The sequence below is a fragment of the Urtica dioica genome, chromosome 11, assembly GCF_054948205.1.
Source record: "Urtica dioica subsp. dioica isolate 48M chromosome 11, U.dioica_male_clone48M_v1_H2, whole genome shotgun sequence".
Classification (NCBI taxonomy): domain Eukaryota; kingdom Viridiplantae; phylum Streptophyta; class Magnoliopsida; order Rosales; family Urticaceae; genus Urtica; species Urtica dioica.
In genome coordinates, this window is record NC_142766.1 from 539,164 (window position 1) to 555,284 (window position 16,121).

The 16,121-nt window shown below is 38.7% G+C and overlaps 1 protein-coding gene across 1 annotated transcript; it reads left to right on the forward strand.

Annotated features, from left to right (window-relative positions):
- The first annotated feature begins 11,746 nt into the window (after nt 1-11,746).
- LOC149380603 (importin subunit alpha-2-like) lies at nt 11,747-15,854 on the forward strand. The gene is made up of 11 exons (XM_089630539.1): nt 11,747-12,079; nt 12,989-13,085; nt 13,192-13,283; nt 13,491-13,622; nt 13,742-13,927; nt 14,046-14,209; nt 14,305-14,383; nt 14,588-14,716; nt 14,814-14,941; nt 15,041-15,418; nt 15,532-15,854. Exons 1-10 carry the CDS (start codon nt 11,870-11,872, stop codon nt 15,414-15,416), a joined length of 1,593 nt encoding a protein of 530 aa, XP_089486665.1. The 5' UTR covers nt 11,747-11,869; the 3' UTR covers nt 15,417-15,418; nt 15,532-15,854.
- The last annotated feature ends 267 nt before the right edge of the window (nt 15,855-16,121 follow it).

The window sequence follows — 16,121 nt, forward strand, 5'->3', positions numbered from 1 at the left end:
CTTGGAGTTGAAAGTTCTTATTTACGAGACAATATTCTAGATTTAGGGTAAAAACTTCTAGTTTAATGGCCTAGAGTTTTTATATTTTGCAGACCTAGTTTCTCTTTTGCTTTTCAAAGTTGTATATTGGTTGTCAAAGGTTCTAGATTTTGGGTCCTAAGTTCTTACTTAATGATAAAACTTACAGATTTTGGGACCCAAGTTCTACTTTAGGGTCCAAAGTTCTAGATTTGGAGTCCGGTGTTCTTATTTCGTGTCCAAAGTTTTGAATTTGCGGTCCAAAGCCCAGATTTCGGTCCAAAGGTCTAGATTTTAAATTCAAATACGTCCGGAGTGCTTATTTGGGATCCATGGCTCTTATTTGCGGTCTAATATTCTAGGTTTAGTGTCCTAAGTTCGAATTAGGTGTCCGAAGTTCTTATTTTAGGTCATAATTCTTATTTTGGGACCTTAGTTCTAATTTGGCATCCTAAGTAATTTGGGGACCAAAGTCATAGAGTAATTGTCCAAATTTATATTTTGTCGTCCAACGTTCCAATTTCGATGTCTTAAGATCAAGATAATCGGTTTAAAGTTTTTATTTGGAGTATATAATTTCAATTTAGGATAAAATATTCTAGAATGGGGATTCTAAGTTTGTATTATCGATACAAAGTTCAAGATTTGGGGTATAAAGTTAATTTTTTAGGGTTAAAGTTCCATATTTGGGGCTCTAAGCCGTTATTTAGGATAAAAATTCAAGGTTTGGAGTCCTATGTTCTTATTTAGGCTACATATCTAGATCTGAGATCCAAGGTTGTAAATTGGGATCGTAATTTTAAGGTTTGAGATTTTAAGTTTTAGGTTATATTTCCAATGATCTTATATAGAATCTTAAGCTCTTAGATGTGGTCCAAGTTTATAGGTTTAGGGTCCTAAGTTTTGATTTCGATATCTAAGTTCTAGATTTAGTGTCTTATGTTCTTCTAGACGTCCAACGTTGTAGTTTTGGAGCTTTACTTCTTATTTTTAGTCTTAAGTTAGTATTCGGGGTCCAATCAATAGATTTTGCATATAATGGCGTACGAATTTCCAAATTTAATGTCCAAGTTCTAGTTTAGGAGTTTGGAGTTTTAGTTTGTCGGTCCTAAGTTGTTATTAGGTGATCATAGTTTCACGTTTTGGGTTCATTGTTCTACATTCTAGGTCCCTAGTTCTTATACGGGGCTTCATATCTAGATTTAAAGTCTAAAATTCTTAATACGAATCCAAAGTTCTAGATTTTTGGCCCAATGTTCTAGTTTGTTAGCCTAAAATCTTTTTAGGGGTCCAAAGTTATAGATTTGGGGTCCTTGGTTCTTATTAGGCATCAAAATATCAAGAGTTTAGGTCCATGGTTCATGATTTAGGGGTCAAAGTTCTATATCCGTAAAGTTCGTATTTGAGGTCTAAAATCCTAGAAATGGTTTCATTTGTTCTAGATTAGCGGTTTTAAGCCCTTACTTGGAATTGAAAGTTCTTATTTACGAGACAATATTCTAGATTTAGGGTAAAAACTTCTAGTTTAATGGCCTAGAGTTTTTATATTTTGCAGACCTAGTTTCTCTTTTGCTTTTCAAAGTTGTATATTGGTTGTCAAAGGTTCTAGATTTTGGGTCCTAAGTTCTTACTTAATGATAAAACTTACAGATTTTGGGACCCAAGTTCTACTTTAGGGTCCAAAGTTCTAGATTTGGAGTCCGGTGTTCTTATTTCGTGTCCAAAGTTTTGAATTTGCGGTCCAAAGCCCAGATTTCGGTCCAAAGGTCTAGATTTTAAGTTCAAATACGTCCGGAGTGCTTATTTGGGATCCATGGCTCTTATTTGCGGTCTAATATTCTAGGTTTAGTGTCCTAAGTTCGAATTAGGTGTCCGAAGTTCTTATTTTAGGTCATAATTCTTATTTTAGGACCTTAGTTCTAATTTGGCATCCTAAGTAATTTGGAGACCAAAGTCATAGAGTAATTGTCCAAATTTATATTTTGTCGTCCAACGTTCCAATTTCGATGTCTTAAGATCAAGATAATCGGTTTAAAGTTTTTATTTGGAGTATATAATTTCAATTTAGGATAAAATATTCTAGAATGGGGATTCTAAGTTTGTATTATCGATACAAAGTTCAAGATTTGGGGTATAAAGTTAATTTTTTAGGGTTAAAGTTCCATATTTGGGGCTCTAAGCCGTTATTTAGGATAAAAATTCAAGGTTTGGAGTCCTATGTTCTTATTTAGGCTACATATTTAGATCTGAGATCCAAGGTTGTAAATTGGGATCGTAATTTTAAGGTTTGAGATTTTAAGTTTTAGGTTATATTTCCAATGATCTTATATAGAATCTTAAGCTCTTAGATGTGGTCCAAGTTTATAGGTTTAGGGTCCTAAGTTTTGATTTCGATATCTAAGTTCTAGATTTAGTGTCTTATGTTCTTCTAGACGTTCAACGTTGTAGTTTTGGTGATTTACTTCTTATTTTTAGTCTTAAGTTTGTATTCGAGGTCCAATCAATAGATTTTGCATATAATGGCGTACGAATTTCCAAATTTAATGTCCAAGTTCTAGTTTAGGAGTTTGGAGTTTTAGTTTGTCGGTCCTAAGTTGTTATTAGGTGATCATAGTTTCACGTTTTGGGTTCATTGTTCTACATTCTAGGTCCCTAGTTCTTATACGGGGCTTCATATCTAGATTTAAAGTATAAAATTCTTAATACGAATCCAAAGTTCTAGATTTTTGGCCCAATGTTCTAGTTTATTAGCCTAAAATCTTTTTAGGGGTCCAAAGTTATAGATTTGGGGTCCTTGGTTCTTATTAGGCATTAAAATATCAAGAGTCTAGGTCCATAGTTCATGATTTGGGGGTCAAAGTTCTATATCCGTAAAGTTCGTATTTGAGGTCTAAAATCCTAGACATGGTTTCATTTGTTCTAGATTAGCGGTTTTAAGCCCTTACTTGGAGTTGAAAGTTCTTATTTACGAGACAATATTCTAGATTTAGGGTAAAAACTTCTAGTTTAATGGCCTAGAGTTTTTATATTTTGCAGACCTAGTTTCTCTTTTGCTTTTCAAAGTTGTATATTGGGTGTCAAAGGTTCTAGATTTTGGGTCCTAAGTTCTTACTTAATGATAAAACTTAAAGATTTTGGGACCCAAGTTCTACTTTAGGGTCCAAATGATGTGATCCCACATGCAAAGAAACAAAGGCGTTTGAAGGAGCCAATTCCAAATTCAAGAGTTGAATACTTCAAAGAAGAGTTTCATGGCTTAAGCAAAGATGAATGGAAGAAATACAGAGACGAGAGCAAGGAAAATGATGAGAACCTCGCTGCCTTTGCGATGAACGAAGCTCAAATCGTTGCGGAATTACGTGGGATGTCTCAATAAGTCTTTGCTTCAATTTGGATGAAGGTTTGCGGGTTTGTTGTTGTAGGGAATTTTTGGTGGTTTTTGGATAGGTTTTTTGGATAGGTTAAAAGGAATGATCGGTTTTGGTGTTTTGGGTGGAGTGATAATTGCCACAATAGTTTGTAATTTGAACTATTGATAAGATTGAAAGGGAAATGAAAGACGCCACAATAGTCTATGGAATGAAACTATTGATAAGTCTAGAACTCGAAGAACGCCACAAGTTATTTGTCTTGATAAGTTCAACGATTTAGAACCTAAGAAATTAGAGAGTATTTTCTCACAAAAGTGTTCTCAGAAATGTTCATTCATAATCTATCCATTACAAAATAGGTGCTCATGATTTATAGATTCATCAAGAGACTTTTCATAATCCAAAACTGAATATTAATGCATAAATTAAATCTACTTAAACATAAGAATAAAAGCTATAATTAAATTAATCGAGAAGAACACAAAACGTCATTTTGAAAGCCTAAACGTCAGAATTCGGCTTAAATCCCGAGACCCCACTTTGTGGGTCTTGTTTAGTAGGTCGATTCCACTCAGAAAACACTATTCTTTTGTCTGTTTCGGTGATCTCAACATTCTTGAAACTATAGCTCAGTTTGCCCTGCATCAGAAAATGAGAATCGAAGAAGAGGAGAGCTTATTCACATCATTCAAGCTGTTATTGAAGAAGACTCATTTTAGTTATTATTGTTTGAGTTATTTATTTGTTATTTTCGCAGCAAAAAAACAATGGGTTAAGTTGGAGTCTTTTTAAAGTGTGTTTGGGCTTTATTTATGTTAAATGAAGCCCATATGTGTTAGATATTAAGTTAGCCTTTTAATTTTAATGTTATTAGGCCTAAATAATGTCTTATAGGCCCATTTAAGCTAGGGCAACAAGGAGCTCCGAATTTGCTTTGTATTTTCCTTATTTAAGGAGGTTTCAAGAATGAGAAAGGGAGACTATGTTTTTTTATTAAAAAGTGAGAGAATTCTCTTTGTTTCTTGAAGAAACTTATGAACTTATCAAGGTATTCCTTGTGGTGTTCATCCCCGACTTATCAAGCGAACTTACACATTCGTTTGTGGCGTCCTCATTATTCCAAGGTTCGCGTCTCTTGATGAGGACATGCCCCAAAAAGAGCCGCAAGCAAAATACCAAGTGCCGGAAGGACCCGTGACGAGAGCTCGAGCGAGGAGATTCAAGGAGGAGCTTAACAATCTGATCATCAAGCTCCAAGATGAAGAAGGGGACAAGCTCGCAAAGGAGAGGATTCAAGGAAGCCAAGAAACAACAATGAAGAACGTTATTTGGGCTGAATTGAATTAGTCAGACTATTCATATTTTCCTATTTTCAGTTTATGTTATTTGGGCCAAGACATGTTATTTAAAACGCCCAAAATGGTTTGTATTGGGCTGGTCCTTTGTTTTATGCTTATTAGTACTTAAATAAGGCTAAATGGGCTTATTAGGTTATGGGGCCCATGGAGCTGCAAATTTGACCTTTGTAAACTCTATAAATTAAGCCTTTAGGCTAAATGGAAGACACAATTCTGATTTCGAGTTAAACACTTTTATGTGAGGATTTTCATTCTCTCTTTGGTTCGTTTAGAACTATTCGAGTCTCTTACAAAGCGGTGCGTGTAGGAGTTCGAGCCCGACTCATCAGACGGCCATTCGCATCCGTCCGTGGCGTCATTCGATCCACCTTCGTTCCTAAAACGTAGACGATCCGTCACTGTGCTATTGGGGTATCGGGTCTCGGAGCTTAGTCGGCCGAGGTTCGTATCATCTCTCTAGGCGTTGGGTCGCGGAGTCATCGAACTTGAGATCCTGGTTTGCGAAGGCACCAACATTGGTTCCGGGTCACATGTCACATTGTTGACATGGTAAAGATGACCCCTTGATCGAAATCACCACATCACAAAAAAATATTACATAAACGCTAAATCAGTTTTTGCCCAAAACGAATGGGGCCCACGATTATTCAAAACAAAGACATAAAAAAAAGAGGGGGAAGCTTCTTCAGCCTTCGACTTCAGTGCTCGTCCCGGGCTCGGCGGTAGCTTGGACAACCTAAGGCTCCTCTGGAATGCCCGCCAAAGTCAGTCCGGCATTCGACCCATACTGGTCTATGTCCATCTCGGTTGATGAATCCTCGAGAACACACTCAGGGGAGACCCGCTCCAAGTACGGAGTAAAGGTCACATCCTCGGCACCTGTGAGGTGAGGGACATGCTCGGGGGCATCATCGAGCTCGCCTGCGACCACATCTTCGAGCACCTCGGCAACAGCGCGACACTGGTCGAGCTTACGTACGATACCGCCTTCTTCTCGCACGTTGCGAGATGGTCCATGTACTTGGAGACAATGCTCCGGTACTTCGAAGATGCTGCCTTCCTCCCCGAGTGCGTAGCTTGGACTTTGATAGCCTTTGCACTCTGCTGCAGCTGGGCAATATGAGCGTTAGCTCGCTTGAAGTCGGCAACCACCTTGGACGCGGAGGAACTTAAGTCGCGGTTACTCGATTCGAGCGCGACCATCCGGTCTTGATATTCCTCGATCTGCGGTTGAGCCCTGCCGAGCTTGAGCTCCTTCTCCCTTGGGTCGGTTCGAGCGGACTGCACCTCTAAACCAAGCTTCTGAAGCATCATCTGATCGAGCTGAGCATCTTTCAGCTCGTTCTCTCTCTTTGCGAGTTCATTCTTGGCTGACTGCGCATTCGACGCTTCCAGAGACCGCTCCAACTCGCGGATCCTCTTCTCGGCAACCCGGATTTTATGCTCGTAAGCATAAACCCCCTTGTTGATCTTAGCTTGATACTCTTAAATATATATATATATATATATATATATATATATATATATGTGTCAGTATCACATACCAGACATTTCCATAAATACTAAAAGTATTTCTAAATACTTTACCTTGGTGGCTGCTAGAGACATCCATCGATAGATGCCAGCACCTTTGATATGATAAGGGCAGCGTCTAAACCAAGACATGTCAACGAGCCAATTCCAAATACAAGAGTTCAAGACTTCAATGAAGACTTTCATGGGTTAAGCCAAGATGAATGGAAAAAGTATAAATCTTGGCATGGGCTGATCTACGCTTCCAGAAGCAAAATTGTTAATTCATCATCTAAGCAATTTAAGAGATGGATAAGAAGCCAAAAACGTTTTACTCTTCACCAGATTATAAATGGGCATGACTTTTGGGATTCTTATGAAGTTTTACCTTAAATTGGTATCTTTTAGTTGGCTGAAACAAATGGTAATTGTTTATTTTCGTTTTATTAGTAGGCTGAATTCAAAATGTTGTATTTATTGGGTTTAAGAGGTGTCATTATGTGGTCTGATTACTTAGGGGGTTATAATTTCGTTTTTCATTATGTTTATGGGTTTAAATGAGGCTTTTGGTTTTCCTAGCATGAAGGGTTGTTTCATGCCTATAAATTCATCTTCATTTTAATGAGAAAGCATCCAGATTTTGATAAAAAAAAATGAGAGTCTTCTCTTGAGTTCTATATGAACTTTTTTGAACTTATCAAGTTTTCTTGTGGCGTTCAGCAACTTGACTTATCATCTTGATTCTTAAGTGATCATCTTGAGTATCTTGGTGTGGCGTCATATATATTGTAGGCTTGGTTCTTATCTCTCTAGATATTGGGTCAAGTCTCAACATTCTAGTCCTTTGCAGATCTTGGGGTCTTTTTTCCAATCATTGTTATTGGGTCTTATCACATTTGTTGGTAAGGATCATATCAACCTTTCAGCGACCTCACTTTACCGAGAGGTGCGGTGGGGTAACGGAGTTGCCTCATGAGAAAGGATGACGAGCTGGTGTCCTCGTAAATAGCGTGGTCGCGTTCGAAATGAATCACGACCTTGTTCGGCTTCAGTTTTGACCTCACAATCTCGTCAGGAGACGAGGGGCCAGGCGAAGTCAGCTCGCCACCTTTGGCCGCCACGTCCTTCTCTGGGGTGGCCACGATCCCGGTCGGCTGGCCCTCTTTCACGACCTTGACTTGCTTGAGAGACCCTGATGGCTGAACGATCACGACACCATCAGTCTTCTCCGAGGTCTCCGACGCCTTCTTCTTTTCTTCCTCCTTCTTCTCCTTCTCCTTCCTATCTCTCTTATTCTTTTCTTTCTTTTTCTCTTCCTTTTCGACCTCGTTAGCCAAAACAAAAACCCCATCTTTGGAAGCAGGCCTTTTCCCCCGGGTCTTGTTGGCTGAGGGAGCGACCTCGGCATCAGGAGTCGGTTTGGACGCGACAGCTTTCCTTTTCGAGGCACTTATCGGCAATTGTGTCGCTGCTGATGCATTGATCTACGCGAGCTGATGAACTCCCATCACCTCGGTACAATCATCACCTTCGACACCCCCCACCGGAGCGGGCGGGCTCGCAGTGCGAGCAGCCTCATCCTTCGAGCCTTAAGACAGAGCTGTCGAACTCCCAGTGGCTTGGGACGCCTCGCCCTTTTGGGCAGCTTTCTTGGCCTGACGAAGCCTTTTCTTCTCAGCCACGTAATCGACCTCGGCGTCCATCTTAACCACCTCGCTATCTTTCCCTACAACAATAAGAGAAAAAACATTAAGAAGAATACGTATATTATTCAAGGAAAAAAATGCAGTTTTCGTTGCCGTTTCGAGACTCATGATTTACGGAAAATCGTCATGCCGATGGAAAATCGAACGGAAAAAATGTGGAAAATGGCAAGTGAAATGTCGTTTTCAAATGCTGTTTTCCATGGAAAATCGACGTGCCGATGGAAAACCGAACGGAAAAAATGTTGTAAAATATATTTAAAATATATACATGTAATACATACATATATTTTTCAATTTTTAAACATATATAAAGAAAATACATTATGTATATAATCTTTTTTAATAGAAAATTGTATATATATATATATATATATATAATATTTTATAAATGTGTGTTATTAATAATATTTAATATATATAATTTATAGATGTGTGATATTATCTATTAGAAATTCTAATAATAATTGTTAAGATAATGTTGCATCGTATTTATTAATATATATATATATATATATATATATATATATATATACATTTATGTATAGATTTTCAAATTACTTGGCCATTTATATTAATGTTAATATAATAATTTACTCAAATTAAAATTTTACAACCCCAAATTCTAGGTATGTTAGTATTTTTTTAATACATAGATCCCTTTTAATTTTTGTTAATACATTGTATTCGAATAAAAAATTATAACATCAAATTCTAGCTACGTTATTGAATAGTTTTAATAATATCCAAAGTTTATTGTTGCATAAGGCCCATATATTTTTTTTAGAAACATAAGGCCCATATATTGAAGCCCATGTTTTTCTAATACTTCAGCTAAGAAACAATATTCAACTCTTGTACGATTCTTCTCGAATTTTTTAGAAACACCCGTCTCTCACTTTCTCACTCTCTTTCCAAACATAGATGTGCTAGGGTTTTGTTGAAATCGGCTTGCTCGATCCTAATTCTTTGATCATTTCGATGGTTCATCTGATTTCTTTCCGATTGTTACTATGATTTATTTTATCCCTTTCTCTTCTTCCTCGTCTCTTCAGTCACATCGATGAACAAAGAAAGAAATTCATAAAAGGGAGAGGCAAGACAAAGAGAAAGAGAGGAGTAACTCACGTTCGTCAAGTTTTGACTATGAAGGTTAATATTTTATTGTACTGCTCTAATGAAATATTGATTACAAAGGAATTCGAATTTCCTGGATCTCCCCCGAAATTCCCCGACAAATTGATGAATTTGCACCTTAGTGATCCGAAACCACCGAAAGTCGACGATATTCCAAGACCCGTCGTCGAAACTTGTCGTCGTCTTCACTGCCCTGCAAAACCAGAGTTTCGTTTTTTTTTCTTTTCCTTGGATTTTCGGCGACTTTCCAGGAAATGCTGAGGATTTTATACGCTGTCTTGAACGACAATGACCGGCATACAACGACCGAAACGACATGCCGGTTCGTGGAAAGCCGAACGACAACATGGAGGGAAACGACACACTTGCCTGTCGCTCGCTGTTGACCACCCGAAATGGAATTTCCAGGCGAATTTCCAGGAAATCCGACGACATTTTATTCCTTGATATTATTTACTTTATGTTTCGAGTATTCAGCTTACTTGGGTTAGCGCCCTGAATCAGGCCTGAACGTGCCCAGTAACCCGATTCGAAAAATCGAATCGAAGTGAAGGATTCCTAATCACACTTCCCTACTCGCAGCGCACTGAGTTTCTTCTGGAACTGGACGTCGGGTTTCGGTGCTGAGAACTTGGCTACGAAAAGAAGAAACAAAATCATTTCGGGTTAACAATTTCGACAACAAAGTGATATAAGTATTTTTTTTTCTTTTCATACCAGGTGATGAAGCCTACTCTATTTGTAATTTATCATGGAAAGAACCAATAGAATGTTCGTTGATTTCAAAGAAAAATCGTCTACGACCCCAGTGGGTGTCTTTTTAAGGCAACCCTTCAGGGATACCTCGTCCCACTGCATTTGTGAGGTAGAATGTAACCAGGGCGAGTTTTGAATTACGTTTCACGTAACTCAAGTGAGCTAAATCTGGCACAGTCAGTTCGACTGCATTCTCCTTGGCTAACGTGATGAGCCCATAGATTTTTCTTAAAAAATTAGGACATCTCTGAGGGATGGTAATTTTTTAGAGCATGTAAATATTCGAGTAAAAGGGGATCGATGGGAAACCTCAACCCACACTCTTTAAAGAAAATTTCGTAAACACAACGATAGCCTTCAAAAGTATCTGAAGCTGTAAAATCCGGTCCGAGAAGAGCAAGTACAACATCATGAGGAATATCGTATTCATCAAAGAAGTTGACGAGCTCGTCCTTAGACATGGTCGAAGGATTCCTAAGGTCTTTTGAAACTTCATTCAATTTCTCTGTAGTGACTTCGGTCGACATACTATCAAATTTGGAAAAGGTTCGCGAAAGTAGGGTTTATTTCTGGGCAAACTGACAAGAAAAACCTAGAGAGATAAGCTCTAACGAACGCAAAAATAGAGAGAGAAGAGAAATGAGTAATACCTTGTTTTGAATCTTCGGGAAGCATTTTAAGAAAAGTGAAATAGAAAGGAATTTAAAACCCTATTTATTGATGACGAGTGAGTGTCAGGATCGTTTGAAATCCCACTCGAGTAGGAAGCTCAACCGACTCGATATAGTAAATTCAAAATCTGTTTGACATCTGTCATTCGAATGCCACGATCGCGACACGTGCGTGGATAATTTAAAAATCAGTTCAGAATTCTAGGATAAAAAGATGTTTTCCGAAGTGATTCAACCCTCGGTGAAAACATGAGTAAATCAGTTTATTTAATATGAAAGAACTTATTAGATATACTGGGGGACTAATTGTGGGTATATGAATTAACCCACCCCACCTTTGATTATTTAAATGGGCTTAAAATCCATTTAAATGATTTGGATTCACACGCTGAAAGTTATTTCAACGTAATGATGGGCTCTGCTCGTTAATAAGCCCATCTCGTTCAAAGTTACGTTCAGTCCGTTATTTGAGGCAGCATACCATCAGGCCAGCCCGAAAGAGTCATTCTAGTTATCTCGACTTCGTCTTTAGTCAACCTGGGAAAACCGCTCCAGCTCGTCTCAATCATCCCAAATCAGCCCGGGAGAATAGGTCAACTCCAGCTTTCTCTCCACGATGTGTCCAGTCCACTCCAGATAGTATATCAAGGGAAGATTCAGTTCGACCACGTGTCCCCAGATCAACGGCAAAGAGGAAGCCAACTTGGCTATAAATAGAAGTATATAGATTAATTATGGCATCTTTTTCCTGACGCTTTACTTCAGATTTTTCATTTTCACATCTTGTGATTAAGCTCGATATTCATCAAGTTGAGTTCGATCCGTTTGTATTTCATTCGATTCATCAATAAAGATATTACTTTTATTTCGTTTCAATCAGTTACTGTAGCTTGATTTCAATTCATCTACGACGAATTCTCGTGACTCACGTAGTATAAATTCAATACTATACTCTAAAGCAATTATATAGTTATTTGATTTTTGATTGTCGAGGGATCGAATCCAACATCAATAATAGTTTAGTTGGTAATTCAAATTACTTTTCAAAGTGAAAATTGTAAGTTCAATTAAAATGAAATAAAAAAAACACATCTAATCTTTTTCCCTCATCAAATTTCAAACCGAATGGCAATTTCGGGATTCCGTGCCGATCCAAGCCCACTTTCCCAGCTTCGGAAAACTCCACTATATATAATCTCTCTCTCTCTTCTCCCACACTCTTAACCCCTTTCTCTCATGACCTCAATTCGAAACTCACTCTCTTCTGAAACATTTGCAATCTCACACTCTCTCACTCAAAAACCCTCGCTCTCTTTAGGGTTTCTTCGAGTTACGTCGTAAAGATGTCGTTGAGGCCAAGCGCGAGGACCGAGGTTCGCCGGAACCGGTATAAGGTTGCCGTCGACGCCGAGGAAGGGCGTCGGAGACGTGAGGACAACATGGTGGAGATCAGGAAGAACCGCCGTGAAGAGAGCCTCCAGAAGAAGCGTCGTGAAGGTCTTCCTCCTCAGCAGACGATTTCCTCTGCTCCAACCTCCATTCTCGAGAAGAAGGTCTGAAACCTAATCCTCATATTAATCATTTCGAGGCTCTTTTTCTGCTTTGATTGATCGTGTTAATTAATTGCTTCAATTTAAATGTCTTAAGTTGCTTGCTTTAATGAGTATTGATTTTCAGTAACTTGTGTTTGGGTTTTATTTTGATGGGTTGCTACTTGTTAAGTTCAGTTGGCTTATAGAAAGGCTTCTTTTGTTTACTTTTGTATTTGTTATTTTTTTCGAGGTTGTTTTAATAATATTTGATCAGAGGTGTTACTGGACCTAGACTTTGGAATCGAAAATTTAATACTGGCGGTTTAACTTCAGTTTTGTCCAGACTTTGATACTCTTCTTGAGTGGAGTGGAAGGTCGGTTCTACATGTGCTGTTTGAAGTTTGCGTCACTTGTCCTATGTTCTAGTAACAGTGTTATGGTATTTATGAATGTGGTTGAACCCCAAGGGGTTGGTCTAGTGGTAAGGGCGATTCTTGGGATCTTGCACATCCCCGGTTCGATCCCCCCTGGACGCAACAATTGGGGCCACTGGGGTAGTCTCCCGGTCGATAATGCCAGGGCCTCGTGGATATTAGTCGGGTCTAACCTGGATACCACGGTTATCAAAAAACAAATTTATGAATGTGGTAGAGATTTTCATTTCTCTTTGGTTGTACGTCTGTGAGCAACAGAAAAACTATATGGCAGATGTTCATGCTTCAGTTTTTGTTTGGTTTTTTAATATCCAACTAGAGTAATTTTGGCATCAATTTAATTAATGCTGTCAATTGTAATCTTCTTGTTATGTTTGTCATCAATTTTCTCGAACTCTTTTTCCTATTATAATGCCTGCGTTTAGCTTTCCTATTAGTGTGTTTGGGAGATGGTCCAAATGTGTGATACTGAATCAAACTGGTTTTTGTAATGCAGCTAGAGCATCTACCATCCATGGTTGCTGGAGTTTGGTCTGGTGATAGTGCCCTGCAGCTTGAATCGACTACTCAGTTTAGGAAGCTTCTTTCAATTGGTTAGATACTGTGTTGCAGTTCTCGCATTTTCTTGTTTTTTGTTTTGATTTGTTTATTAATAATTCAAACTTAACAGTCTAAAACTATTATTCCAATTAACTGCAGAGAGGAGCCCTCCAATTGAGGAAGTCATCCAGTCTGGAGTCGTACCTCGTTTTATTGAATTTCTGGTGAGGGAGGACTTCCCGCAGCTTCAGGTTTGTTACATGCATTAAAATGATAATAATCCCCTGTACGATTCACCTGGATGCAACAATTGTGGCCATTGGGGGACTCTCCCAGTCGATAATGCTAGCTTTGTTGAATTAGTCGAGTCCAACCCGGACACCACAGTAACAAATTAAGATGATATTGTTACAAAGTCTTGTTGTATTTACTTATTGTTATCCCTTACTGTCATGCAGTTTGAGGCAGCTTGGGCCTTGACAAATATTGCCTCTGGGACTTCCGAGAACACAAAGGTGGTCATTGATCATGGAGCTGTTCCTATATTTGTGAAACTTCTGGGTTCTCCTAGTGACGATGTTCGTGAACAGGTGAAAGAAATGTTCCTCCATGTTACAGATTGTAGCTTTACTTTTCTGACTCCAGTCTGTCAGCTTTTATCAATGTAATTATAGTTTTGACGAATGTCTTTCCTTTTTGCATATTGAAGGCTGTTTGGGCCTTGGGAAATGTTGCTGGTGACTCTCCTAGGTGTCGTGATCTTGTGCTCAGCCATGGGGCCTTGATCCCATTACTGTCTCAGTTAAATGAGCATGCCAAGCTCTCTATGCTTAGAAATGCTACGTGGACTTTGTCAAATTTTTGCAGGGGCAAGCCACAACCTCCTTTTGATCAGGTTGAATTCCCTGTCCTCTTTTATTGTGTACGAGCACTCAATATAAACCCGTTGTGGTCATTTGGTTTTCACTTGTCATCTGGGTGGTTGGAGTTCATATGGATATTCGTTCTCGCAGGTTAAGCCTGCTCTTCCAGCACTTGCACGCCTCATTCATTCAAATGATGAAGAAGTTTTGACTGATGCATGCTGGGCGCTATCTTACCTTTCTGATGGGACAAATGACAAGATTCAAGCAGTTATTGAAGCTGGAGTGTGTCCCCGGCTTGTTGATCTGCTACTGTATGCATCCTAGATCAGAGATTCTTGCTGTTTCTTCTGCTTTACCTATTTTAAATTTCGCAACAATATCCTACAGCCTTCTTTTTGTTTCTCAGCCATCCATCCCCATCTGTGCTCATTCCTGCTCTTCGTACAGTCGGAAATATTGTCACGGGAGATGATTTGCAGACCCAGGTACAGATTTCTTTTTGACGTCTCATGTTAATTACTTACTACTGACATACCTGTGAGTGTAACATGTCAAAGAAGTATAAGATGATTGTGATGAAGACAGCTGTAGTTAGTAAAGAGGATTTCTTATATCTCGTTTCTTATCATTTTTAAAAGAGGTCACCCTACGCTGTTGATTAGAGCTCAGGATGTTTCATTCTTTTTAAGGTTATTATCCAACATCAAGCCCTTCCTTGTTTGCTGAGCCTATTGACCAATAATTATAAAAAGAGCATCAAGAAAGAAGCCTGTTGGACTATCTCAAATATCACAGCTGGAAACAAGGAGCAGATTCAGGTTGACTTGTATATTATCATTTTTAACAACTACTATTACTCGCTTGTTTTGTTCACTTAAAGCTGCTTACAATTTGAATGCTTTATCAATGTGGCAGTGTGTGGTTGAAGCTAATATAATAGCACCTCTAGTTAATCTGCTTCAAAATGCTGAATTTGATATTAAAAAAGAGGCTGCTTGGGCAATCTCAAATGCGACGTCTGGTGGTTCGCAGGAACAAATCAAGTATGTGTCACTATTTTTATGATTTTTGTTTTGTTTGGGCAATGTTACCACCAGTCATTTCACATCCTGTTTTATTTTTTTTGTTTCTTTTCTGGTCAGGTATTTGGTAAGTCAAGGGTGCATCAAACCGTTGTGTGACCTTCTCATCTGCCCTGACCCTAGAATTGTCACCGTGTGTCTGGAAGGGCTTGAGAACATCTTGAAGGTTGGGGAGGCTGAGAAGAACGCTGGCGGCACCGGTGCTGTGAATCAATATGCTCAGTTGATCGATGACAACGATGGGTTAGAAAAAATTGAGAATCTACAAAGTCACGACAACACTGAAATATATGAGAAGGCTGTGAAGATTCTTGAGACGTACTGGCTAGAGGAAGAGGATGACACGATGCCTCCGGGCGAGACTTCTCAAGCCGGGTTTAATTTCGGAGGAGCTGAAGTCCCTGCTGTCCCTTCTGGTGGATTCAACTTCAGCTAGAGGTGCTATACTCTTGTAACGTGATTCAACTTCAATAATTTTTTTTGCAATCAGGGTCATGTTTCTTACCCGATTTATAGGGTAAATAATTAATAGATTTCATTGTTTATTACAGGGTGCAATACCGGTCTGGACCAAGAGAGAAGATGAGGCATCACCTATGGAATGGAATCATTTGTTGCAAAGGGAAAAGACGGGGTTATATTTTTTTGGGGAGTGGTTGGTTATTATCTCCATTAGTTATTAAACCTATATTCACATACGGAACATGTTCCCGAGTCTTTCATTTGTTAGTTTTTATTTTATTTTATTTCTATAGAAGTGGTGTAGCTTAAGGTTCAATACCAAGTCATTTTGGTACTTCGAACGTAGTCGATCCATTTATTTTGTTTTTGTGGTGGTGATTATAGAATTCATTTGTATCGTTTTGTCTCGTGATATCTTTCATCTTGTTTATTATATATTAATGTACTCACGTAATTTGACCAAAGAAAAAGAAAGCCTAATGTTCTGTTACTGAATGAATTCTGGACTTTAATTTCATATAATATAACGGACCTATTGGAATTTAAAGGTGGCTATCCTTGCCAGTTCCCAGAAGTTGAGGGCCACAGTGGGTAATGGTAGGCGTCTTTCTGAGCCTTTGAAAAAGCATCAGCTAAGTTTTCACAGCCTCGTGAACCCATGAACAAGAACTAGCAATAC